The 20,840-nt window shown below is 41.7% G+C and overlaps 1 protein-coding gene across 1 annotated transcript in view; it reads left to right on the top strand.

Moving 5' to 3' along the window:
* Positions 1-20,840, top strand: part of PTPRT (protein tyrosine phosphatase receptor type T) — a 477,289-nt gene that overhangs the window by 411,619 nt on the left and 44,830 nt on the right. Inside the window, exons 16-20 of the mRNA XM_074157294.1 lie at positions 144-173; positions 5,777-5,824; positions 8,019-8,167; positions 14,458-14,535; positions 14,734-14,769. Of these exons, the coding sequence (XP_074013395.1) occupies positions 144-173; positions 5,777-5,824; positions 8,019-8,167; positions 14,458-14,535; positions 14,734-14,769 (341 nt within the window). The remainder of the gene's footprint in view (positions 1-143; positions 174-5,776; positions 5,825-8,018; positions 8,168-14,457; positions 14,536-14,733; positions 14,770-20,840) is intronic.

Raw genomic sequence — 20,840 nt, 5'->3', positions numbered from 1 at the left:
GAAAATAGTAGCTCAGTACAAGAGGCAGCACAAATACTTGGTATATTGAAAAAAATCCTAGAGTTCATATAAATCTAATTATGTGTTTTTCTCTTTTTCCCCTTTTGGATGTTTTGTTCATCTGACTGGCCGTCAATATTTAGAAGAAATGCCTATTCCTACTCCTATTACTTGTAAGTACTTGGCTGGGGATGACCTTTCTTGAGCGTGCTCACCCTGTGGTAATTTTGTGCCTTGTTGTATTCTTTTCTTTTACCACTGGTGTTTTTTTTTTCACCGTTCCATTTATCCTTGTCTTTCCAACAGCTTGTGTTTTATTTTCTCAATTTCACACTGTTATGTTTTACCTGTTTTACCATTGCACCTATAACTGTGCCTGCAAACACATAAATGTCCACAGATATGTCATTTATGGTTTATAGTTCTTCAAATGCTAATGGACGAATACAGAGTGCCCCAACCGCACCTTTTTTAATTGTCCATTGTATTTAGCCAGACTGGAGGGAAATTCACACCTGAGAGTTATTGTTGGGAATTTCTCAGCCACGAATAGAAGCTTTTTAAAAATGTAGGTTTTCTGACAACTAGGACTCGAAATTATCTCAGGAAACATCCCTGTTCCTGGAGTTGCCAAGTTCCAAGTGTCAGTTCAGACCATTGGATGATGAAGTGGTTCAGATATTTGGATCTGTATCACCTGTCCATTCCTAATGACAATGCTGCATAATTAAGGCAGTTGTTAAGGTGCATGAAAATGCTTCACACACCAGTGCTTCCAGAGCCATCTGTTGTTTAAAGATTGAGGGGCTGGAAAGTAATCGGGGCCAAGCTGTTTCTGCCACGATAATATTTGTCTGAGGATCAGGAGGAGGAGGAGGAGAGGACTGGGTCGATGATCTGAGGAGAGAGTCCTGGAGAACTGAGTTTGACGCCTTTGCTGCCACCAGAGGGTTGGGAGGGATGAAGAAGGCAACTGTTACTGCTGAGAGAAACAGGTCTCTAGGAAGCAGCAGCCATTTTACTGAGTTTCGTGTTTCAAGTTTCACATGAAATAGGATGTTTCATTATGATTGCAGATGAAAATCTTAACTTGTGAAGGACTGTGTAATTCTTAGCCAAAGCTGATAGAAATTGCTACAGCCTCTTATGAGCAGAGAGGTTTGATTTACATTTATTTGAAATGTTGTGAAAATAAGAGCAGCAATATGTATATTTTTAGATTTTTTTAAATAGAATTGGTTTCCATACTAGGACCTCGTATGACTGTTTTAGTCCTGAAGCAAAATTCAGTTGAATGAGTTACCAATATAGAAAAGCAGGTTCTCAAATAGATCTGCTGGCAGACCTTTAAATGCGACCATATGGACTACATCACTTTATTTTTAGTTTCTGGACTTCAAAGTTGTGCTTCTTAGAATAGTTCTCATCTGCTTTCAGATAATTCCTCTCAACCCTTTGTCACATGTATACTGGCACTTCTTCTTAGGGATCAAAATCTCCAACCCTGACTCTTCTAAACAGTTCTTAATGATAAGTCTATTAAAGTCAAGGAGACTTATATCACGAGTAAGTGATTTTTGCAGAGATGGGCCATGCGTGCTGTGGCCGTCTCTAGGCTGGAGTTCTGCCTTCAGCTTCTCTCGTGTTCTGCTGCTCTCCAGGGCTGTGAGATCTGCTTTGTGAGATGGTTGAGTACCTGCAGCTTTGGTGCAATCAGTCAAAATTATCCCTTTATAAGAACAGCTCTTTTAGCTATTTTGTGCGTAGCAGGTAAATAGTTGTGGGGTTTTTATATAGCAACACTTCATTAAAAACTTCCTCTGACCTATAGGAAGGGATGTTGTTGTGGCTGAAAGAGAAGGCCATAAAGATCTTAAACACACTTTAGGTGGAAATGCGAACCCAGGAGGCCTCTGTTTCTAAGTTGCTAAGTCATCATACAAGATTGACATCATTTTGTGTACTTCGGTTTAGTCACCATTAAAAGTTAGTTGCTTACAATTTGAGATCCTTGGACAGAACTTGGGTTTGTGATGGGAAGAGAGGGATGCGGAATGAGGAGTTCCTGTCCCGGAGCACTCATTGCATCGCTGCCACCAGGGTGATGCAGGAACCTTTTCAGAGGAGTTACTCTGTATTTACACCAAAAGAAATGCTGTCTGAGGTTTGTACGGAATTGCTAACTCTGTCACATTGCACTTCAGATGAATGCCTTGTAAGATAGGATGTGCGATGTAAGATAGCAACCCATCCACCTCTGGAAGTTTTTGTTTCCTTTCCTAGCTGAAGCTGTAAAACACAGACAGCAATTTGTCTGGCTTAAAGGAGGTTTTACATTTAATGACAGACACCTCTTTTGTAACAATATTTTCAGCTGCACCAACCCGTATCGAGGGTTTATTGTTTCCTCACAAGGAACAGGAATAGAAATGTTTTCTGTGTGGGGGCTGAGGTTGTTTTGTTTTGTTTTGTTTCTGTCTCCTGGGCTGGGTAATGGGTATAGAATGAAATTTAATCAAGAGTGATATCAGATCAGAGAAGTATTTCTGGAAATACATCAATTCATGTATGTGTTACAAGCACTCACTTTAATGTTATTTATAAGAAAAGGGCACTTAATGGCCAGTCTCTTGTTTTCCTTTTCCTCTGAACTGGCCGGAGTATGAGGACATGATTGCAATGTAGGAAAACCCTTCAACTCCCATCGTAATTTCATACCAATTTTAATTATACTAGTGGTTTCAGACAGGAGTTTCTTTTCATGGGAGAAGTGTTGTCAGAGGTATTAACCTAAATTTATACTTGCATTTTCTGAAATAACAGAGTTCGTGCTGAATTTATTTCCACTGTCTGCAGAACATCTGAAAAGAAATAAAACATTATTTTATTTATAGGCACACCTCTGTATAACCACATACAGACATAAATAACTCCATATATTTCCATGGACAATGGGATCTGCCTGCACAGGTCAGCTTGCTAAATCAGAATTTTAAGAAACTGGTGTTCTCATTAGAATCATGAATCAGTGATGTACTAGTTCAGTGAAAGCAAATTTTTAAAAAAATCCTAAAAGTTTGTGAGATTTTATTTGGAAAATGTTTGTGTGGTGATTGCAAGCCTAAACTTTGCAGAGGGCAGTGCTTGCTGGCTTGCTCCAAGTATACACTTACATGGCGTGGCTGCTATATAGAATCGTAGAATTGCCTGGGTTGGAAGGGACCTTTCAGATCATCTGGTCCAACCACCAACCTAACACTGACAAATACGCCACTAAACCATGTCCCACTCAAGGTGAGACCTCGCCAGTGCCGACTACAGAGGCACCATCACTTCCCTACTCCTGCTGGCCACGCTGTTCCTGATACAGGCCAGGATGCTGTTGGCCTTCTTGGCCACCTGGGCACACTGCTAGCTCGTGTTAAACTGGCTGTCCACCAACACCCCCAGGTCTTTTTCTGCTGGGCAGCTTTCCAGCCACTCTTCCCCAAGCCTGTAGCGTTGCCTGGGGTTGTTGTGACTGAAATGCAGGACCCGGCACTTGGCCTTATTAAACCTCATCTCATTGGCCTTGGCCCATTGATCCAACCTGTCCAGGTCCCTCTGTAGAGCCTTCCGACCCTCAAGCAGATCAATGCTCCCACCTGATTTTCTTTTCCCTAGATTAAGGATCCACATGTCCTTTGGCCTTTGCTTGTAGGTCATGTTTTCTGGATTTACCTTTCTTCTTCTGCTGTTGTGTGTCCCTTTGGCACACACCTTATTTGAAGTGCCGCGTTGCAGCAGAGGCCTTAGCAATCCTCGGTCAGAGTGAAAGGATTACCCGTGGCTTGCAGACCATAGTGCCACGGATAATCCCTCCCTGATTTTAACACCAGCATGAAACTGTCCTTTCAAATTGAGTTTGCGATCATCTACAGATCTAGAGGGACACAGATCCCTTTGCAACAGAACTGCCATTTAACCCGTGCTCCCTGTTGGGTATTCGCATGGCTGATCGCCACCTGCCTTAAACTCGTGCAGGTTTCATCATAAATAATCTGTGTACTCCTAGCAGGCTGCTGCGCACAAATATCTGAAAGGAATTGTATTTTGTAGCTTTCTTAAATTGCTTACTGAGAATGAGGGCAATATGCAATTCTTGTCTGTAGGAGGAAATTTCATGTTTAACTTACATGATCTATACCTAATGTCTAAATTACCTGTGCATGCAAATCTACATTATGGTGTATATAATCCATCCTCGTGAAACATCTAAAATTAAATCTGTCAACGTACGTGTACAAGAGCTCTTTAGGAGTGGCAGTTACAGATTTAACATTCATGCATGTAAAATTGATATAAAAAGTTAGAGAAGAGTTTGCAAGCTGCTTTTAAAAAATAATCCTGAAGTTTATCTAACCCTCTGCAAAACAGGAGTCTGATCCATCCTGCAGATACCTCCAACTGAATATATTGCTTGAGCTTTTGGACTGATGCCCATGGCAGTAAATGCTTGATACTGAGTTTGCATTCCTTGACTGTTAAACTGGAACTACCACAATTTTAACAAAGTTTTTCAGCATTTTATATCATTCTGTTCTCTGATAGGGGTAGACGTTTCAAAAATAGCTGAATCAAATCCCCATCTTTTTTCTTTTTCAAAATTCACACTTAGTGGAGGGTCGCTGCCAGTAGCTTTTATCCTTGCTTTGGTTGGGTCAGCTTCAACTGCCTGATTATACAGCTGCTCTCGGTTTTTTTATTCTACTTTGAGCATCTTTCTGTCTCATCCCTCCTGTGTGTGTGTAGTGCCTGTAAACATCACCTCTTCATTTACAAACTCTGAAAAGGGCAACCCAGTAAACCCCATCTGTGGACTCCTGTTTTCTTCTTGGCACATTTTCCTTGCGCTTAAATGTAAACCAGCCATTAATATCACCTTATTCACATTTTGACATTTCAATCTCTTTACCTCGTGTTGATTGTATCAGACTCTTCCTCCAAATACCTGCCCGGTCCTTTATTTTTTCCCCTTTTCAGCTGCATAATGCATGAGATGGAAGGTGTCTCCTGGGCGCCTGGTGTCAGGCTCTGCCGGGTCCCCTCTGTGATTGACACTAATGCACCGATGGCAGCTCCGTCTGGGGGCTGCAGTGGTTGCGTTTTGGGGAGGCTGGTCAGGGAGGAGAGCAGGAGCCATGGCACTGATGCAGCTTGTCAGTGCTTCACAGAGATCTCTTGAAGTGCCCTATTTTTGGAAACAGCATTTCCAGATAAATGCTTTTCCAATTCCAAAGGCATTTTGACATGCTGGGGAATAAACCTCTACCTAGCTGTGGGTTTAAGCCACATCCCGAACATTCTAGAAAGTGCCAGTCATTTGATTTTATAATCCTTTCTATGAATTATAATGATGGTAAGGACCAAATAGGCTTAGTCCTGTGCTGCCACTCTGTCCAGACACATAACGGAGGCAGAAAAGGCACATTTAGAAACCGAGAGCCCCTTGATGTGTCTGGGAAGCTTAGCTCTGAAATCCTCAAAAGAGATCTGTCTTCCTTTTCCCTCTAAATTTAGATGAAGAATTTTCACGTTCTTGGAACAGAGAGGGAGAAAGGTGGAAACTGATAACACGCTGTTGAAAGAAAATTGTAGCGTTTTCAGATGCAGAACAATTTTCTGTGTGGCTTCTCTCTGAACTGCGGGAGCGTTAGCTGGTCCACCTGCGAGCAGCCTGGTTTGTGTGTGCGAGTTAGATTGAGAACTTTAAACTCATGTCACCTTTTCTTTTTAGGCATTCAAGCCAATGTTTTAGGGGCCTCTCTGTCTTCTACAGGACCAGGTAGAACTGCTTTGCATAGGGCTTTTGTAAGCAGGCCTTTGGGGACTAATGGGCTTGGGTTTGGGGTTATTTTTTCCTGCATAGCACATGCAGAAATGTTATTGCTCACTCACTGAAAGAGAAAATGACTTTGCCAGTTCCGGCTCTTTGTGGCTTGTTGGCATCTCTGAAAAGATACCAGGCAATGGGATTTACAGATAATTATTGCCATAAATAATTTAATCTGGATTTAATAAGGAAGTCACCCTTTTTGACTCACCGTTTTTAACCATGAGCAGTCTGTAATGGTTGTCTGTAATGGCTCACCCCAGCAGTCCAGAGCGCTTGTTATTAAGGACTTTGGCATTTTGGATTAGTGTTTCCCACTAAGAAATTTTAATTCCTGTAGCCAAAGAATTCACACAGCCCTGTATGATTAGCAAATCTAGAGGATTAAAATAACCACCTGGCAGGGTTAATACACTTCAAGACTGTTGTTGTTACCTCAGGTACCACAGCACAAAAAAAAAAAAAAAAAAAGAGGGCTCCCATGGCCACAGGTCATAGTTAATAAATCTGACTGTGGTAGCATTGCTGAACACTGGAAGCAAAGCTTTTAACAGCATTGAACGCCAGCTTTTTTGCTTCATCACTCAAGGATGGTTCCTCTGTTTGCATCTTCATCTGCAGAAGTGGGTACACTGTAGAGATTTTGTGATATCTAAATATGCACTCTGCAATTATGTGCCCAATTTGAATAGCTATGGGTTTGAATTGGAACCACTAACCGTAAAAGCCTGAACCTCAACTGGTTGAGCAGATGAAACAGATGTATCTGTTTGAAAGTTTGCATCAAACATTGGACGCTTCTCCATAAATCTGTGCTCTCCTGGTCTGGTTTATCAGCTTGCCTTAAAATAGTCATTTCCCACAGACGTAAGCAAAGGTTTTAGTTCTCTTTGACCCTTCCTTGCAAATGAGCGTACCCAGCCAAGCTACCCATCTTGCGAAGGGCTGGGGCTCAGCCGTGTGCTTCAACTTGCTTGTAAATGCCACTCTGACATGTGCTGTGAATAAATAAAGCCTGTTGGAATACATTGCAAGGAATATCCTTTTAAGAATCTGATGAAGTTTAAAAGATGGGTAGTACTTACAATAAGCATGTCATTTTAGAGAAGAAAGACCTCTTTGCAAAATGATTTGGTTGTTAGAATTTTTTTTTAGTTGAGTTGGAGGAAAAAAGAAAGCTAAAGCTCTGTCTTAGAGTAATCTGTTTCTCTCCCTTTTATTTTGTTTTATTTTCTTATCTACGGAAGTCGTGTAAGCAAAGTTCTTTGCTGGTGCTAGGGATTTGTGTGATATTTTTTCAAGGTGCGGTTTGTAGAATGTCACACATTCATTTTTAAACAGTTTTTCTCTCTGATATGAACGAGGCACAGGGCAGTCAAATGTCAGTGGAAGCTTAGCAGCTCACTTTTCCTGCTTCTCTCCATTTTCTTATTATTAGCTGTGTTTGCAAAAGAGGAGCTTCTTACGTTCCTGGCTTTGTTAGTGTTTTCAGAGCAGGCAGCGTTTCTGCTTTTGCCAATGTTTTTGACGTCGCCTCAAAACAAGCAAAGACCCATTTTCCCAAGAACAGAGGCATATTTGGACATTTCTAAAAGAACTTCAGCCTTTAATTTGCCCCACCCTTCACTGGCTATCGCTCCTCCGTGCAGTTGGGGTTGTGTGTCAAAATTTCACCGAGGCTGCCCTGCCTGGGGACAGGGCGAAGCTCCCACTCCAGCTCTCAGGCTGCACAGAGTCAGGTCCCACTCTCCACCCGAGCACTTAAAAGAAATCCCGGGGGCAGGTGTTCCCATGGGATGGATGCAGATGTTCCATTTACACCCGCTGTCACCTGCTCCAGGGGCTTTACCTATGCCACCCTCCTCACGGGTGCCGTAGCACTCCCACTGCTGGGGTGATGCAGGTTTGCGCGAGATCAGTTACCGGGGGGGGACAGCTAAGCTCAAAGACTGGTATCGTTGTATCTATTGTGCTCCACAACAGTTATATTAAAAAGTTGTGGGGTTTCCTCTCGTGCGGTTTGTCACATGCCCTGCATGTCTGACTAAGTGGGATAATCGTGGTTTTCAAAATATTTTATCTTTGCTTTGTTTTTTAACAAGGGAAAACTGACCTTGATTTCTCCCCTCTTCAAAACACCCTAAAGGAAGCTAGCCAAGAAGCAGAAGGAGACTCAGACCAGCACGCAGAGGGAGATGGGTCCCGTGGCTACTTCCGACAAGACCTCTACCAAACTCAGTGCTGTTCACAATGAAGAAGCTTTTTCTTCCAGCTGCCAAGATGTTAATGGATTCAGTAAGTTTAACTTGCTTGCAATGGATATGTCCCCCTTGGAGAGCTCTGGGTTCTTAAAAGGACCTATTCCTATGGGCACAATGTTGAGGAGCTGGGAGTGACAGTGATAGAGATCATTGCAGAAGCTCGCTAGAAATCAGTTGTCTGAAATGTCTCTGACACTGCCCCTATTTTAACTGTCAGGTAGAGAGCATTCCGCCTGACTCTAAACCTACTGAGAATAATTTATAAAGTCTGTTCTAATAACTACATCAGACAATCAAAAAGGCACATGTTTATTTGTTCTTCAGGAATATTTTTTCCTTTGTGAGTAGAAGAGTCGAATCAAATCACTTAGCTGACTTGTAGGAGGAAATAACATTTTCTGTATGAAATTGTTATGAAAGAAAGCATGGTCTCATGGTCAGAGAACTGGAATGGAAAGACAGCATTTCTTCTTTTGTCTGTGTCCTCGGTTTATTCTTCACGTGAGTTCAGTAAAACTAATCTTAGTTAATACTTGTAAACTGCTCATACCTCTGTAGCTGGAAGAGTTTTGTGGGTAAAAGCAGCACAAAGTCATACTTTAGCCTTGGTAGATCCAGATTGAGTGCATGGTGGATTGCATGGTGGATTTGTAAACTTTTTCGTATGAAATAAATTTTAACTTAGACACTATGGGCATGTCACTCCTTCTTCTGACACTTAGCCTGCTAGTTTGAACAAGGAACAGCTCTGAAACACAAGTACGTACTAAAGCTCTTTTGTCTTTCTTAAACGTCCTTAGTGAAGTGTTTTTTCCCCTAACTACTAACGTGGAAGTGCTTATGGTACAAAACCAATGTTTTATCATTGAAACCTTTTTACTCTCGGATTGAGTGGGACAGGCTGAGTGAATTCTTCTTTTCCCTCTATCTGTAGGTCATGTCAAATTCCATCTGCATGCCTTGCTCCTGCCACTCCGGGTAACTTACCTGTGGGATGGATAAATAGGAGTTTGGGCCCATCAAGGCTAGCAGGGAACACTTCTCTCTGGTATCAAATTGACTTGAGTCAAGATCTAATTTTCTCAGGTGCTGAGTAATTCTGTCTCCTAAAGAAGACAGCAAGAGTTGTCAGTGGTTCATATCTTTGAAAGACAGGATAGCAGAGAAGGGCATCGTAACAGACAGCCTAGAAACAGCAAAGGTAGCTTGTTTGAAATGTGTGGGGGAAATCAAGTTTTTAACGCTTTCTTCAGAATCTGGGTTTTTAAAAGTTTTGGGATTTTTTTCCAACCAGAAAATAAGAGATGAGCTTGAAATGTGACCTCATTTTTTTTTTCCCCTTGGTATTTTGAGAGACTAATTAAAACAGCTGCGTCATTTTCTTGAAATGGCAACTATAGAAAATATGTTGTATCTAATTTTGTAAAAAAGCATCCCTCCAGGTTTTCTTTTTTTTTTTTTAATCAGTTAGTCCTTTGCTTGACATCACTGCAGAATTTATCACTACCTCCCTCTGTTACACAGCCTGAGTCAAGTCACAGGCCGATTCTTTTCTTTTTTCCCCTCTTTATATCCATGAGAAACAATTACCAGTAAGCCTATATGGTTTCTCCAGATTTTTTACTGCCAAGTCCAGGATGCTGAGGTGTTGGAGGTAAGTTCTCTTCTGTGCAACAGCGTGCACATGCTGATGCAGGAATTCTATGGGTAAAAGACTTCCTTTTAAAAAATTTGCCTTAACAGAATTTAATACTTGAGGGTTTCTATCCAGGCCCACTCTAACTTTTGATTAACACAATAGGATTACTTCTTAACCTTCCTGCTAACTAATTGAGTTTTACAGGGGGTTATCCATCCTAGCTTTTGAAATGACCTGTCTATCTTAAGCAGCAGTCAAATTCCTTCTTAAATTGTCCTTTTGCCTCCCCACAGAAAATAGCATTTGCAGATATCTCAGGAGAGGTAGTCACTCTCTCCATCTGCACCCTCAGTTGTGGGAGCCCGAGTTGGCTGTAGCAGCAACATGGAAAAGCCCCTCTTCTTTCTGAAGAAAGTCCACCAAGAGGAGCTGAGTGTTCTCAATGCCAAGATCACCTTGCTAGCTTACAAAAGCAATACAATAGAAGAAGACAGCTTGTTAAGTAAAACCTCACAATTAGTGAATGACTTGCAAACAAGTTTATCTCCAGGGGACAGTGTCTTTGCAGGGTGTGTGTCCTTCCCTCCAGTTTTTCCTTCCTGTCCCAATAATTGTAATGACTTTTCAGACAGAACAAAGTCCACGAGTCCCTACAGAAGCTTTTTTCTTCCCATAGTCTCTCTAACCACTGGTCTGCTCCTGCTGCGGGAGGACTTTTGCTGTTCTTGGGTGTCCCTGTCCTCTGTAACTTCTCCATTTGCTGCCTGTCTCGCTGCTGCGTGCAGCTCTGTCACTCGCAGGGAGCTCCCACTGACGGGGCACTGAAAAAGCAATGTCCCCCTTGTCATAGCAGGTGGCACTCTGCATCATGAAGGACGCCAAAAGTGAGGAAATGCCTTTCTGCTGACCAGCCTCTCCTTTTCTGAGGGGACATAGACCTGGGCACTTTTACAGGCAACTTTGAAAATAATGGTGATTCTGTCACTACTAAGAGTTACTGTTCTCCTGGCTGCTGCTAGGAAAAATGCAGATTTCTTCACCTGCTCCATCTCAGTGATTTAGGGGGAAACGCTTATGTTTTCAATATAAACTCGTGCAAATGGTGTCATCCATAAAGTTGTGCTGTTTGGGTGCAGTGGAGTCCTTTGTGGAGGCCAGTGAGGTGCTCGAGAGCACACAGTCCTGTGGGACCTTTCATCCATTTGGCAGAGATGATCATTATCAGATGTAATTACATTCTGGAAGATCTGTATCTTCTGTGATGGAACAGGGAGACCTGAGGTCTTGCTGAGAAGTGGAAGAGAAATGGGCATTTATCTTTCCCGACCCAAAGCAAAGCCCCTCATCCCTCTTTCCATTCTACACTGTTATTTGTTATTCAGGCAGAACTCTTGCTCCTACATACAGGAGTTTGAACTGAAGAGATTTTATGGACTCAGCCTCTGTCTCCGACACCGTATGGAATCAGAATATTTGCTGAAAGATAAATTAGTCCATGGCTGTTCCAGTTTGTCTGGTTTTACCCAGGGATTATGTGCAGGTGAAGTGGGCTAATCCTAATTGTTCATTTTCTCAAATATCTTTCTTTCTAAAAAATAAGAATATATCCTAAATCCATTAAATGATGGTACTTTCAGTGTTTGAGCCTGCTCCTCGGTTCGCAGGAATTTTTGGAAAGCAGCTGCCTTTCCCTCCGAGTGGCACAGCACAGTCACCTGTAAGCAGTGAGTCAGTGCAGGCTTAGCATGAAACAAGGTGACAAATTGAAGACAAGGTGAGCCTAAAGTCATCCACCAGCATCTGTGCACTGACCAGAAGGGTGTGCAAGGGCTTGTTATTGCACTTAAGTTGTGCACAATTTGGCAGCCCGTCCGTGTGATGGGAGAAGCAGCAGCGCATCATCTCAGCAGTGATGCACTCATGATACCTCCTGCGCAAAGGCACTGCTTTTCTGGCTCTGCGATGCTGAAATGCAATGGATAGGGCTTGTCCAGGAGAATGCCATGTCACCAGCACAGCCATCTTCACATCCTTGGAGTGGTTCTGGCAGGAACTCTCTGATTCTGAGATTTAATCTCTTAAAATGCAGCCTGTTTTGCTAGAGGCTGATTTATTAGGGTGTGCTTAACTTCTGTGACATCTCCACTTGGGAGGAGACAGATTCACAGACAACCTTCAGCAGTGAGACTGGTACAGATTAGGGAGGTAGCTTTAATGTTCCAGGCAGAGGCACAATTTGAAGGCAACATTTTGGAAGCTGTAGGGAACCGAGTTTTTTGCATTATTGGGCACTACTCTACAGTTACCAAGTTAGTGTTCTTTTATGAGTGAGAACAAGGAGATAAGAGGAAAATGTAGGCAAGTGGCACTCAGGGTGTTAAGGATCACTTTTAACCAAGAAACATCTGAATTCACACCTTTCCATCTCCTGGATGTTTTTGTGATGAATGAAATGCAAAGGTCTTTAGATTTGGTATAAGTCACAACAGATACTTACATCAAGATCTAGTTCTTATTCCTACTAATAGATAATTTTCACTCTTAGTTAGGTTACCTGCTGAATGCAGCCCAAGGACTTTTAGGATCATGACCATGAGATGTTTTCTTTATTGAAAAACTCTAAAATGAATTTAAAAATAAAAAATAAAGGCAAATTTCATCAAAGGCGTAAAAGGAAAAAATACCAAAATCCCTTTTATTGGTTTTCATGCTAGTTTGGGATTTTTGTGGGGTTTCCTATTTCAGAAAATCTTATAAAAAGTAAGGGAGAATCATTTTCAGAGTAGGAAGGAGCCTCCACCATTCTGCATTACTAGAGGGATCTGTGTGGCCTCGTGCTGCTCCAGGGAGTACAAAGAGAATTTTTAATGAAGTCTTAATGCCTGCCCTGACGTGAAATCCTCTCTGGAAGTGATTGCACACGCTAGTGCTTGTAAGAACTTCTGGTTGGGGAGCAGCAATGAGTACACGTCTCTTGTTTTACAAGCCACTACCCCACTGATTTTGGGAATGAGCTCTCCAAAGTTTTGGGAAACTTGGTTTTTTGGTAGGTTTTTTTTTCCCTTCTGAATCTAGAAATCACCTCCCTGTCTCACAAATACGGTTCATTTCATAAACCTCAGTTGGTAACGTTTTTAATCAAAGTCACTGAAGCGAGGTGTATTATCTCCAGCTGCCGAAGTAATTTATCGTTAGCAATTCCTGGAAAGGCAGTACAGCCCACAGAGTTCTTTTATACTCCCAAATGTCAAAAAATCCTAGTCCTACTCCAAGCCCTGACTGTTGACTTGCCCTGTGACCCTGGGCAAACAAATTACTCTTTTTAGACCTTATTTTGTGTATCTGTAAAAGTGATGTTCCAGGTTCCAAGTACAGTAAGAGGAGGGTCTGATTTAGGCTGCAAACAGAGGGGAGAAGGTACAAGAGGCCCAAAGGAGAGATGCTTCATGGCTTGAAGGCAGCTGGGGTAGAACTCCAGCAGACTAAGCTATGAGGAATTTGATTATTTTCATGTGTTTTCAAGCGATGTAAGTCTGAAAATATGGTGGGAGAATGCAGAATGAGAGCGAGTTTATTTGCTAGATGATTATAAACTGCTTAGGAGGTAATTCTGCTGACTTTATCAAACTCCCTAGACTAGTGACTTCTTTGGTTCACCCCATAGAATAACTTGAAATTTTTAAGTGGTGTTTGCTCTAGAGATACAAAAATTGCTTCTGAAATTACTTTGATGTATACTGAGTTTTATCTACTTCTATCGGATTATGGAATAGTTTTTCCTGTGTTATCTATTGTCATCTTCCTGATGTACTGAGATTTGTATTAGCTTGTTTCCCAATATTTTGAGGAGATAAATAAATGCCTGTAACTCTAAGAGTGAATGCAGAGTGATAACAAAAGAATGTCTTCAGAAATTATGGATTACCATAAGAATGTACATGTATGCTATTGTAGATATAAACCAGCCTCATAAATTTACTATCACGAAAAGAATCTAATGTGAAGATGTTGAGCCTTGCCTCCTTTCCCTAAATATTTTATTAATACGGAAATAATTCGTGGATTCTTGTGCAGAGGAAGCTAATGCTTTAATGGGAGAAAGCAGGGATGCTTGTCCTGCTGAAAGAACCCAGGTTGCAGGGGAAAGGATTATAGGATTTCCTATGAACAGTTCTGGGCTGGAGAACAAGTCCCTGGTTATCTTGTATTGTTTTAACAAAAAAGAAAAAAATTGCTACTTTACCTGTGTATTTTTGTGGTACCAGTGTACGTTCTGTTTGAGCAGGCTTCTTTTACTGTTAATACTGCATTTGATTCTCTGTAGTTTGTATTTTGGGGATCGTTTGTAAGGATCTTTCTCCTAGAGACAAAAACATAAGTTTGTTCCTTTGGTTAAAAAAGAAGGATATCTAGCATATAGTCCTATATCTGTATCCTGTGTAGGAGCACATTGATTTACAATAACTATCGTACTATATTTGGGGTCTGAAGTGCTTATATTAAAGAAAATCCATCATGATGACAATGTAATAAATGTAATATGCATGTTGAGATGAAAAATATAATTCATTTTGATAAGCCTTATATATCCCATATTACTGTGTTCTTTGAGGAACATTCTCCCTGTTCTCTTTCTCTCTCTTAATATATGTCTAAAGTCTTTTCCTTATGTCTTTCCTACCTAGCATCACCCTCTCCTTGTTCATTTTCTGTCCAAAGCAAAACCCTTCAGAGCAAATCTTTGTTGAATTCCTACTACTCAGGTACTAGTGCCAGACTTTTCTTTCATTTCTAAATTTTCTTTGCTTTTGTATGTTTCCCAATATGACCTATAGACTGAATCTTCTGAGTGTGAGATACAGCTAACCTTGTTTTCATTTTTTGTAACTTTTTTTCCTGTTGATCTTCTGTTGATTTCCATTGATCCGTGTCGTGTGGGTGAACGGAATTTCATCTCAAAGTATCATCAGACACTGTTCCATCGACCACGCTTTTAGGTAAGAAGACAGGTATGGTGTTACTGCCCTTCATTGGAGAGCAAACACACTCATTGCATCTTAAAAATAACTCAGCATTGTTAAGTGGCTGGGCTCCAAAATCATAATTAATCCTGTGGTCATATGTTGTGTTAATTGCCTTTTGTTTCACTCATGTTTAATTATTGTTATTAATTGGTTTTGTTGTGTTTTTTTTTTAAGGAAAGAACAGTTCAAAAATTAAGGTTTAGGAGTTCTATAAAGTATATGTTATTTCTTTTTGTGAATGGGATTTGACATTCTGGGCCAAATTCCCACGTGCCGCTTTGCCTCGGCTTAGTTTTGACTCACGTAGGTGGTTGTGCCTGTGCAGCTGGCAAAGCATCAGAGAATGGTTTGTGTTGGAAGGGACCTTTAAGGGCCATCTAGTCCAACGCCCTGCCATGAGCAGGGACATCTTCAACTCGATCAGGTTGCTCAGAGCCCCATCCAACCTGACCTGGAATGTTTCCAGGGATGGGGCATCCACCACCTCTCCGGGCAACCTGGGCCAGGATCTCACCACCCTCAGTGTAAAAAAATTTCTTCCTTAGATCTAATCTAAATCTTCCCTCTTTTAGTTTAAAGCCATTACACCTTGTCCAGTGAGTGAGGCTCAACTAGGTGGCCTCAAGGTTTGCAAATGTGAGGATTTGCACGTCCAAAGCAGGTGGGAGCTTACGGTTTTGGGCTCAGTTGCAAGTATAAATGTTATGTGGAGAGATTGGAGGCTGGGTTTGGGCAAGTGGCCCCACTTCATTCTGTGTATGCTGGGAGTTAAATGCTCAATATAATCATGCAGTTTGGTATTGGTTTGAGAGGATAACAAAAAGGCACCTCTGAGAGGCTGCTGATAACTTCAGAGGGAGGTGTTAGTGTTCAACATCTCTAAAAATTAGCTGTTCTTGTTCAGATGATAAATAAAGCATCCAGTGTGCAGCTCTTAGGTTTTGGGTTTTTAAAAATAATATGTTTTTACAGTAAGTTAACAGAGACAGCAAAATTGGCAGAAACTGTTGGCTGATAAAAGAAGTTATCCAAAAACTTACTAGAGGTGTACTCTTGAAAGTGAGTAATAACAGCCTACAACTTCAGGCTCTCCCTGGAGGATGCTGCCTGCGTGTGGAATTTGAAGAAGGCAATTCCTCTGCTATGAATCAGAAAGATGATGTGTGGTTGATCAGAATCTAACCAGTGGTATTTATCAGACCTGTCATTTTGGATTATCTACAGTAAATGTTCACTTCCAGACACAGTAATCTACCGTGGCTGCTTTAAGCATTACTCTGGGCATGTTGAAGGCCCACAGTTAGACCAGGAAGAAATTACAACCGATCGCTTAAGTGCCTTGGCTTACAGACTAACAGCCGGGGCGCGGAGGCTTGGAGGGACCGCCACAATCCATGCATTTACCCTGCTATCTGTCAAAACGCTGACGGCAATGGATGAGCCCTCTTTTAACCAGGCGGGGAAGGAAAGGAGTCCTTTTTCCAGAAGGTTTGTTCTCATTTCCCAGAGTCTGTGTTGTCAATAGAAAAGTCTAAAGGCAGATTTATCTTTTGGCTATACTTTAGAAAAAGGGTCCAGGCCTGCAGTTTGCTGGAAGATGTCAAACTGCTCTTGATCTGGTACTTGGCATCTGTGAAAAACAGACCCTCATTTGAGGAAGGTTTTTTCCCCGCTCTGTCCCGATAGGGAGAATTGCAGTGTGAACTGCACACTTTGTAATCTGAAGCTCAAGGAGCCATGAACAGATTCAATCTGTACTTCTCAGGGGAAAGCAAAAGCCAAAAAAGCCTCCCAAACTTTCAAAATCCCAAATTATAGAGTACAGAGCACTTCTAAGACATGATTTACACAAATGGTCACTTTGGATGGTTCAGTTCCATCTGAATTTAACAGCCACAGATGCTGCAAAACAGCCCTTGGCATTGAAGAAATGTCTACCTGGTGACTTGAAGACAAAACAAAACATTGGTGTTCTGGCTTCTCGGACAGCTTCACCAGACATTGGATGTTACCGTATGAGCAAAATAAGTTTCATTTTTGAGGTTTATTAATATTCATTCCTGGGAAAGAAAAAGAGATCTTAAAAAGGGCATCAGATCTTAAAAAAGGGCACCCACTACCAATATCCGTCTTTGGGCACTACTTGCAGTTCAGTGCTATTTGTTCCCATCTGTTATGCCTTCTGCTAATAAATGTTGTGTATCTGTGAGAGCGGATCACCCCCTAGGCTTGGCTGTGACGTGATTTGTTGATAGTAAGATATAGGGGATTTTGGTTTTGCCTCTACCCTGTCCCGTGCTTGATTAATACTGGTTTATGTGATGCATGGTTTTAGCTCCCTACTTTTCTCTCCCAGTCGACTCTGGATTTAAATATTTTGTGCAAGCATCTTCACTAGAGAAGCGAATATTTACTATTAGCAAATAAAGGAGGTAGATTTCCCTTCAAAAAGGCCCATGTTGTACCGGCACTGTAAAGCCTGAACACGAGCCAGTACAACCTTAGAGGTTGTTTTTGGAGAAAATGTGCATGGCTGAGTTGAGCTGAATTTGGAAGAATGAGAAGAGCTGCACTCGCACGTAGTCAGTAGCCCCAATTCTTAGCCTGCCTCACCAAAGCATCTTCCTCGCATCTTTAAGAGGGTTTTCTTCTGTGCTAGCTGATGAAAAATATGCATGCAATAGTTTTTATAAGATTAGAATACACTTGTGTAAGATGTTTACCAAGCGATTCTTAAAAATCTCTCTAGAATCTAGAGAAAATTACTTTCTCCAGCTTTTTTTTTTTTGATTATGCTCATGTGGCTTCTTCATAGCCTTTGAAATGAAAGATGCATCCTTTGCTCTCTGTCAAACCTGATGTCAGAAGGCTTTTTGTTAAGGAACGTGCCTTTTTACGGCTCAGTTGATATCATTAGACAAATGGTGTTTTAACTTTGGTTTGCCATGCCACTGTTTGTATTGTATATAGCATATTATAGCTGGTTATTTATCATATAATACAGCCTTGATGCACACAAAAAAGCAAATTAATTTTACCAGCTTGCACTATATCCCTAGTGTAAGGGGAAGAGATATTAGCCATGCAGTAGTCATCCTTGGAAGATGTCAAATAATTGACAACCCTTACTCTAGTGTAGAGAGACTGGATATGTGGGTAATTAAATCCATCACAAACACCACTCAAACTATAATTTATTTTGTGCAAAGGATGTCTTATTGTGTTACACACTTGCCAAGGCTAAGAGAATAAAAATATACGCAGAGATGATAGGCTTGTCATTTCAGACACAGAAGGAATTTGCTGATATTAAAGCAAAAAGTTTCGAAAGAAACTTCTTTCCATCTCCAGGATGACACACGGGTGCAGGATTGCTTTAGTTGTCTGAGGCATGGATTAGTTTTCTGGTCAGAAGGCAGAATCATGCTCTGTGTCTGGATACCTATCTCTCAAACCGACACCACTATGTTTACAGAACAAGATGACATCTATAACAGGATCTAAAGTTTCAATCCCCAGAGGTGCTCTGGATGAGCCCATCCCCTCTCAGCAGCCTTACTGGGACGTCTCACAGGGGTCTGATCCTACAGAGCCACTTCCAGGCTGGGAATCTAATTTCTCAGCTGCTCTTCATCTTATCTGTGACATCTATGGAGGAGTTTATCCGTTTTTCTGTGGAGGGAGACATATATTTTACTTGTCTGGGTAGCAACAAGAGTATATAATACGCGGGGTTGTAGCAGCGGGCGAGCAATAATATTTCATCCTCGGGGTTACTCACCAGACAGGGAAGGATGGCACCTGGATGGCCTCTGCTTCAGCTTGTCTCTGCCCGCCAGACTCCCTTCTGCTTCTCTTGGCAGAGGAAGACCTCAGAGTTTACTTCAGCAAGTTCACGATCATTTCTCCAGCAAAGAGGAGAGTCACAAGAGGCACCATTTTCATAAGCAGGGAGTTTTTGAATATGAAAAGTGGAGTCAACGTTGTTCAATTTGATGATCTGCTGTTACACACTAAACAGATAAGCTGAGATGCCTGAAGAGTTTCCCAATCAGGCTAGTTATGTGAGAGCCAGTGAATCATTGATTTAATGTCTTATACAAAATTTCAGGGTATTCTGTGAACTCTTAGGCTGATAAAGAAAGTGTCAGCTTCTGGGTACCAAAATATCTGCGTTGGCAAGACATCTTAGTGTGGGGTGTAAGAGTGTTGCACTGAAAAGGGTTAACAAACAAGCTGATAACATATTTTGCTATTGCAAACTGCTAATATTAGACAGTCCTCTTATAAACAGCATATTTCCAGCAACATACAGAATACCTGGTTTATTTACAGCTGCACAAAAAGAACGGTGGAAAATTGGAAATGGGTCTAGGAAGGAAACGGAGCCCTGAACAGCCTGCCCTAATGAGACTTCAGAAGCTTGCAATTGATTTACTTTATCAAAGAGAAACTGAAGAAGTGATTTGATCAGTGCCTGCACGGGTCAAGATTTCAAATGCTCAGAGGGCTCTTTAATCTAACAGAAGGTTTAATAAGATTCAGTGCCTGCAAGTTGAAGCTAAGCAAAATCAAACTGCAATTAAGAAATGTTTAGACAGCAAGGGTAATTAACCGCTGCCACAACTTTCAGGGTCAGAATGGAATCACCATCTCTTCAAATGTTTTAATTTGGATCATTTCTTGGAACTGTATTCCACCTTTGGTACGCAATGAAATATGGTGGTATGTGTTCCTATGGAAAAAATGAGGACATATGACTAGAAATAAGATGTGCATATGAAATGTAATCCAAAAAAATGTGATGCACGTTTCTGTATGTTTAGTAGTTTCTGAGAATTAGAGTGAATGATTTCAAGTATTTTTCCAAAAAAAAAAAAAAAACCACAACTATTTTTTTGGTTTGCTAGTTTGCTATTCTCACCGACAACTCATACAAGGCACACATGTTTTAGAGGCACTGCCGAAACTTTAGTGAAAGTCTTGGCCAGTTTCTCCTACAAACTCATCTTCATTTGCAAGGGAATGGCAGCATCTTTGTGAGAAGGGGACAGAGGGAAGGGACTCTGGAAAATTGCTGAGACTTGCCTTTAGAGCAACAATTAAAGCGGAAGCCTGACTTTGCTGAGGGGCTGGCATTTTTGTTGTCTTTTCCAGTAGTAACGGTGCCAAAAGGAACGAGATGTTGTTTATAGCTGCAGCCTGCAGGAAGAGCAAAGCCTGTTTGCAAGCCGTCCAAAGATTCTTTTGGTCGATTGTCCTCGTGGGAGATCAGTTTGCTGCTCCCTCCCCTCCTGCCTGCACTTCCAGTTGTTCACAAAATTGCTTTAAGCGGCACGTCTCGTGAGAAGGTGTCCTGCCTTTCTTCAGCCCCTCGTTATCCATGCTTAGGTTTGGGCTCATGGAGTGATCAGACAGAGAAGGAACCATATGTTTCTTGCATCAGGCTTCATTAGCAGATCATACGAAGGCTGAGCTACCCTCATACGTAGCGATTCGTCTCCATAAAAGCCCCTCCACTCTTTCCTTGGCCCAGATAAAATGCTGGATAACCGACAGCCATCCTGAGCTGGTGAAAATGTCGGGTTTTCTTTCAGGTAGTGCAGAGGCCATCCCAGATGTGTTTGTCACAGACGTCCAGAGGAGGTGATCTTCTGCCTAGCTTCAGCTCTGTGTGTCATTGGGTTGAGAGTAGGACGACCCAGATGTGTGATGCTTTTTTAAAGCAGAGCCTGGTGACTGGGTGAGAGGCAGACAAACGGTGTGATGCCACGGACCGTGCTGCGAGAGCTGTCACTACAGTCAGGGCGTTTTGTGCCATTTTTTTATCTGACCAAAGAGACCAGAAACCTAGTTGTCACTATAAACCCAAAGACCAGAGTCAGATCCTTCTTTGCTGCTGAGCAGCTTCTTCTGATCCAGGTTCATAACGCGGGCACCTCCTTTGAGGGAAGTTACTCTGGAAAGGAGGGGACACCACTTTTCTGGCTTTCACCTCTCTCTATGGTACTTCTCTCTGAGAAGAGAGCCAAGTCTACCAGAAT

The sequence above is a fragment of the Numenius arquata genome, chromosome 12, assembly GCF_964106895.1.
Source record: "Numenius arquata chromosome 12, bNumArq3.hap1.1, whole genome shotgun sequence".
Lineage (NCBI taxonomy): Eukaryota > Metazoa > Chordata > Aves > Charadriiformes > Scolopacidae > Numenius > Numenius arquata.
Note: the sequence above shows the minus strand (reverse complement) of the source record. Positions and strands in the feature narration are given on the sequence as shown.